At 37.7% G+C, this 6,508-nt stretch overlaps 2 protein-coding genes across 2 annotated transcripts in view; both read right to left on the reverse strand.

The window, feature by feature from the left end:
* LOTGIDRAFT_96232 (hypothetical protein) overlaps positions 1–3,077 on the reverse strand; it is a gene marked incomplete at both ends in the record, with an annotated part of 9,323 nt that extends 6,246 nt beyond the window's left edge. The window contains 2 exons of the mRNA XM_009067662.1: positions 2,681–2,825; positions 2,953–3,077. Coding sequence (XP_009065910.1) covers positions 2,681–2,825; positions 2,953–3,077 — 270 coding nt within the window. The remainder of the gene's footprint in view (positions 1–2,680; positions 2,826–2,952) is intronic.
* Positions 3,078–5,406: 2,329 nt separating this feature from the next.
* Positions 5,407–6,508, reverse strand: part of LOTGIDRAFT_176240 (hypothetical protein) — a gene marked incomplete at both ends in the record, with an annotated part of 1,911 nt that continues 809 nt past the window's right edge. The window contains one exon of the mRNA XM_009067663.1: positions 5,407–5,471. Coding sequence (XP_009065911.1) covers positions 5,407–5,471 — 65 coding nt within the window. The remainder of the gene's footprint in view (positions 5,472–6,508) is intronic.

Consider the following 6,508-nt stretch of genomic DNA (forward strand, 5'->3'; position numbering starts at 1 on the left):
GTAAGCTAAATGATAATTTCTCCCCAAATGATGATAATGAAGAGATGATGGACAATAATACTGTAAGTGTAAGACCAGTATAAAATTTGGAGTCACTGTCTGTTTTCAAAATACTACTAGAAAATTCGGCAGTTGTGTGCTGAGTGGAAACAGCTTTATATGTGGGTTTTAAAATAGAATAACTATGTTCGGTCTGAGTAGACATTTCACTGGTATTCACCAGTCTTGAACAAAAATCACTTGGACTGTGACAAATAATACCATCTGTTTGTACAGAAGTAGTAATACTGTTAAAAGATGGTAAAACTTCCAATGAACAATCAATCTCTTCAGTACAGATATCAACATCTTCCTCTTGATAGTTCTGGGCGACATTGGACAAGGGTACACGTCGTCCTGGTTTAACTTCTCTTTCATATCCAAGATGAATTGAAGGGTAATGGTTAAGTTTTGTAGGCCTTCCATCAATAAAATGAATTGAACAAACCTGAAAACATAGAAAGAAAATAATTACTTAAGGTAGCCAAAGAAGAAGTTATCTAAAACAGATTAAAACATTTGATTGTTGGAACATACAAAAATGTTAAATCTAAGCCCAGCTATTCCCTTCAGCGCTTGTATGGAACACTTGTCTTTTTATGGCAGTGGAATATTTCAGTAAGTAGTGTCAGTGAGTTAAATTGTTGTCTGCCAGGCCGTTAGGTGTCGGTGGTTCAAATCCTCACGGTAAAAAATATTCAGATGCCTCTGCCATTGCTTCCTGGAGTCAGCTTTCTAAAGTCAGTGATCTAAATATGAGTTTTGATAATTTACTTACCAATTCCTTTCCCCTAGGATCAAAATCTTTCCGATTTATTGCTTTCAACCATGCTCTCCTTCTGTCTTCATTCTTCGGGATGCAGACATTCTTCGTGTGGTAGATCTGCATGGTCCTTGCACACAGCCTTATTCCATAAATGCAACTTCTTTTTCTCAATAGTATCTGTCAAAAGGTTGGACCTGGCGTCATGCGAGTAAAGTTGTCAACGTAAACAATAATATTTCCCGATCTTCAGTACCTCAATGGCGGCAAACTGAAAGCGACACCTAACGGCAGGGGCGGATAACCGAATAGTACATCTGTACTTCTTCTTCTTCTTGTTGGTGGATGGTGTCCGCTTTGGAGAAATTCCATATCGCAGACGTTGAGTAGGGAACGGGTTGCTCCCATGGTTTCTTCTTGATCTTCTTCTGTAGTCTTAATACTGCGTTCTTCTTCTGTGTTTCTTCTTGGCGATCTATAGAGAACTAAGTCCCCAATGATCGCCACACCTACAGAGGAGCGGGGCGCTCTTCTGATGTGCTACTTTATGTGATCATTCGTGACTCACTAAGAAAATTATAGACTGTTTCACAGATTGTTGACATACCCTCCCCCGTATGGGACAGAATATTCTTCAAGGTGTACTCCAGTCTATATCTTTTCATTATCTCGACCAGCGATTTTCTTAATTCCCTTAGTTGCTCACAATGGATTAACAGATGTTCTGCGGTGCCAGCTTCACCACAGGGACATAGCTTTAGTTCGTATTTGTGATTTCGTACCTCACCCATCATTCTCAGACGGGCGACCGTTCGACAGATCTGTCGATTGGGGTGGTGTAAAAACACTTTACTGCTAATGCTATCGTTTAATCGGAAGCGGAATGCATTAGCATCTATGAGAGTTGCCTCCCATGTCGATTTGATGCTTTTTGTGATCATGCTTCTTATTTCCGATAAACTGTAGTCTATCCGGTCAATCTCCGATAGTCCTAGTCCTATTCTTGCGAGTTCATCTGCAATTTCGTTCCCTTGTATGCCGACATGAGACGGGATCCATGCCAACTCGATTGATTTGCCTTGACTATGTACAAGTGAGCACGCTTGCCTGATTTCATCCACAAGCTCCGCTTGGGAATTAGAGGAATCGTTGAGTATCGATGTCAGGCTACTTAGCGAGTCGCTTAGTACTACATAATTTGAATGATAGTGGCCCGCGGAATATTTCACCGCGTAGAGGATTGCAAGCATCTCTGAGGTGTACACTGAGCAGTTATTGGGCAATCGCTTGCTAATTCTTGTGCTGCTCGAGGGGACGTAGATCTCCAAACCCGTTGTACCATCATCCGGGTTATGTGAACCGTCAGTATAGATACGTATGCTTTCCGACCACCTTGCATCCATATGAGTTAAGGCGATCATTCGAGCGATGCAAGGATCGTCCCGTTTCTTATCCACTCTCGAGGCGAGAGAGGTGTCGACAATGGGGGGCGAGCAACATATCTAGCCCATACTTCCGAACGGAATCCCGAACTGACTTTTTTTGGCGTGCCTGAACCTCGCGGTCTCGAGGTAGGTAGGGGATGATTCTCCAAGGTGTTTCAACTTTGACCAGTATCTAAGGGCTAACTCCTCTCTGCGGATTTGTAGAGGAACCTCACCAACATCTTGGAGTAATGACTCCGTTTTTACATCTGTACGAGAAAGGTCTATACTTTAACTACGAAGATGACGATGTTTGATGACGTTACGGCGACGACAATAATGGTGATGATGACGCTACATCGAAGCTACAGCTGATGATAATGATACTTGTTGCTCTACCATCACGGCTGAATTAATTAAGGCAATGAAAAGTATGACATACCTGTAAATTGACGTCACACCCATTGCTGATAATCATCTCCACCAAATTACTGTAATTAGTAGCTGCTGCATAGTGTAGAGCAGTTGTACCTTTATGATTGGCAATGTTCACATCAATGCCTCTTTCAATCAGCAACTTTCCAATAGCTGGCTCTTTGCTACAAAAGAAAGGAAAATTTTTCAGGTATATTTCTGTAACATTATACTGTACAGTGTCCCTTGTCGTTTCTGATGTTCACAACATATTCAAATGATGATGATGGAGGGTAATGATAATCTACTCACCTTGTTATAGAAACCATTAATGGTGTATCGCCATCCTTATCAACTTTATTAACATCTCCACCCTTGTTCAGCAGTTCTAATACAATTTCACGATGGCCCCGATTGCTGGCTATCGTAAGAGGGGTCAAACCTTGATGTAGTGTGTTCACCTGAAACCAATCGTTGAGGGAATGGTAAAACATACCAATAATGATGCATTAAAGACGATGTTAAAGACGCTGGTTTGGGATGTCCGGCATGAATGCCTATATTTAAGCCTTCAACATCTGATAAATGATGTATCCATGCAAACCACACATCTTGTAAACCAGACAAACAATCTCAACTTACCAATCCCGGGTTATCAGTCAGGACTTTACGAACCATGCTTATATTATTTTGAACTATTGCAGTAAACAGGATTTGATTAGTCATCGATTGGGACATCGTTTCAGTCAACCCGCTTTCTATCATCATGTTCATAAAAGCATTATTGAAAGCTACAACAAACAGAATTCAGTTTGACATGCAATTCCGAAAATGAAAGAGAAACAAATAAACCTATTTGATACAGATTTGTCAGCTTCCATCTTGGTTTATGTCTTGGTATATTACTTATAAGATATCGATATACGGAAACGTTTCGGGACCATCAGTTGTAACCCAGTGCTAGATGCTAATGGTGTTTCTATGATCTGATACTAATGCTGTTTCTATCATCTGAAATTACTACAGTGGACCATTAGTTGTAACCCAGAGCTATATGCTAATGATGTTTGTATGGTCTGAAATTACTACAGTGGACCATCAGTTGTAACCCAGAGCTAGATGCTAATGGTGTTTCTATGGTCTGATGATTCTAATGGTGTTTCTATGATCTGATGCTAATGTTGTTTCTATCATCTGAAATTACTACAGTGGACCATCAGTTGTAACCCAGAGCTATATGCTAATGATGTTTGTATGATCTGAAATTACTACAGTGGACCATCAGTTGTAACCCAGAGCTAGATGCTAATGATGTTTATATTATCTGAAATTACTAAAGTGGACAACCAGTTGCAACTCAGAGATAGATGCTAATGATGTTTTATGATCTGTTTTTACTACAGTGGATCATCAGTTGCAATCCAGAGCTAGATGCTAATGGTATTTTATGATCTATATAGACTATATTGGACTTCCTATCCCTGAACGTGATGATGTACCTGATTGACTTGGTGTTATGTTCTCTGAATCATCAGCGAGCCCTTCATAAACTTTCTCACCAGGAGCGGGCAAGCAACATATCGGATTGTAAACGAACCACCTGCGTCCAAATTTAACACAAAGGTCACCATCCGAATCAACATTTATGACTTGACCAACTCTCCCCAAATACTGAAACGAAATAAAATCTAAAAGTTACCAAAAGACAATAAATATAACGAAATAAAACAGTTGTCAAGCACTTCGCTATGCTTGATTGTTCGGCGGGGCAAAGTAATATATCTGGAAGAACAATGATGTATGGTGTTTAGTTGCAGTAATGGAATTGGTGAACTGTTAGGACCTTGATCCCCTATAGCGTGGTATGGTAGCTGTATTCATTTAAGCAGTTCAAGCTTGATTCAGAAAATCCTGGATTGCTAATCCAATATATTATTTTGGAAATGAGTTTGATGCTAAAATAACAGAAATTGAAAAAAAAAATTGAAAAAACATACGCACGTGCTTCATGTCTTCGTTATAACCACCATGGCCGTCCTGGAGGTTTTTAACCTTTTCTTCATCATCTATAATTTTAACAATATCTCCTACGGATGCTCCTACGTTTAAATTCATCTTCTTATATGAAATATACCCATTCGAAAAATTGATAACTTATTAAAGAATTTTCTACGAATTTGGGAATACCAAGAAACAGGTCACTGGTGGTTCGAGAATATTATTATGTGCCTTTGAATTCATTTACGTACTTGATAACAAAGACAACATAAAATTAGACTTGGTAATTCTACTTTCATTTTAGAAATATTTCCTTATTCAGTCGTGTTTATATATAGACCAAGCTTTATGAATCGATAAATAGGTTGTCGAAAGGGGTATATTATTGGTCATTTGAGACCTCCCATATAACAGAAATGTCAAAACCATAACTTGGAATGGCAAAATTTTTGGGGAATCAATTCTAAAAGCAGGATTTAACTAAGCCACGCCACGAACAAAAAGTGCCCATTGAATAATAGCGATTATATTTATTAAAAATCAAAAATATCAAATCATAGACGGCATCATTATAAATTAGCACAGTGTACACGAAAAATAAAGAAAAAAATTGTGATTTGACCAAATGAAAGCTTTTATTTTAAAAATATTCGTTTTTTGTTGTAAAATGTTTTGATTCCTGAATTTGTGCACGACCTTTGGCGCAATTTTAGTTTCGATTTTTTTGTCTTTTCTGACCCAATTCGGACAGTTCGGGAATTCAGAATTTTACACCCGAGAAACATACATATAAATTGATGTTGACAATGTAAATTGTGGAAACACAGTGTACACTAAAACACAGAAGTAGTATGCTATATAAATTGATGATGACAATGTAAATTGTTGAAACGTTGTCTACAATAAAACACAGAAGTAGTATGCTATATAAATTGATGATTAATGTAAATTGTTGAAATATTATGTACAATACAACCTAGGAGTAGTATACGAAATAAAATGATGAAAACAATGTAAATTTTTTGAAACGTTGTGTACAATTATACACAGGAGTAGAATACCATATAAAATGATAACAATGTAAATTATAGAAACATAGAAAATGGCGGGATCTCTGTACAAAATATAATTTTTTTTTTTAAAAAAAAGGAGGGATGAAAATTAGAAATCCCGTTTACCAATCAGATTTTGTTCTGAATCTCTTGTCTTCAGAGATAAAAACTTTGAATGTATTGAACGACAGATTCTTACCTGCAATGGTTTGGTTAGTTGACTAGTTAGTACCAACGACAAAACAGAAATATCAAAACTGATATCTACCTGTCTAACTTATTACGATTACTCATACATTTGCTTATGTAAGATCTGTATTTATTATCAATGACCTCGGGACGGAAAAAAAAAATTTATTCTACTTTCACTGCCATAATTCTACCCCTTCTTAGATTACAAAATTTATTTTCCAGGCTAGTGTCCTCTTAAAGCCAAAAGAGGGAGCTGAAGTGCTCGGATGGTCCCCGGCAATGATATCCAATGAATACAATATAAAGGAACAATCCTTGGGAAATAGAATTGAATTCTCTGAAATTAGCTTGTCTTATTTATTGTTGTCAACTTTAAACTAGTGTAAGGTTTCTTTAAGAGAAACTCTCTTATAGAAGCACTGGCCTAGGTCAGAAGTAGGGACTGTGGATTTCAGCATTGGAATAACTAGATCATCCTTAAGAGATCTTTATTTTAAACAATACTGTATCATACATTCAAAGTATCACAAGCTTATGATTATCTATTAATGAATCACACCAGAGTTGTCTGAATTCTAACCCCTGTACCCTCTCCCCCCTCCTCCAACCCGCCCTATGGTCGATTA

The sequence above is a fragment of the Lottia gigantea genome (assembly GCF_000327385.1).
Source record: "Lottia gigantea unplaced genomic scaffold LOTGIsca_847, whole genome shotgun sequence".
Taxonomy (NCBI): domain Eukaryota; kingdom Metazoa; phylum Mollusca; class Gastropoda; family Lottiidae; genus Lottia; species Lottia gigantea.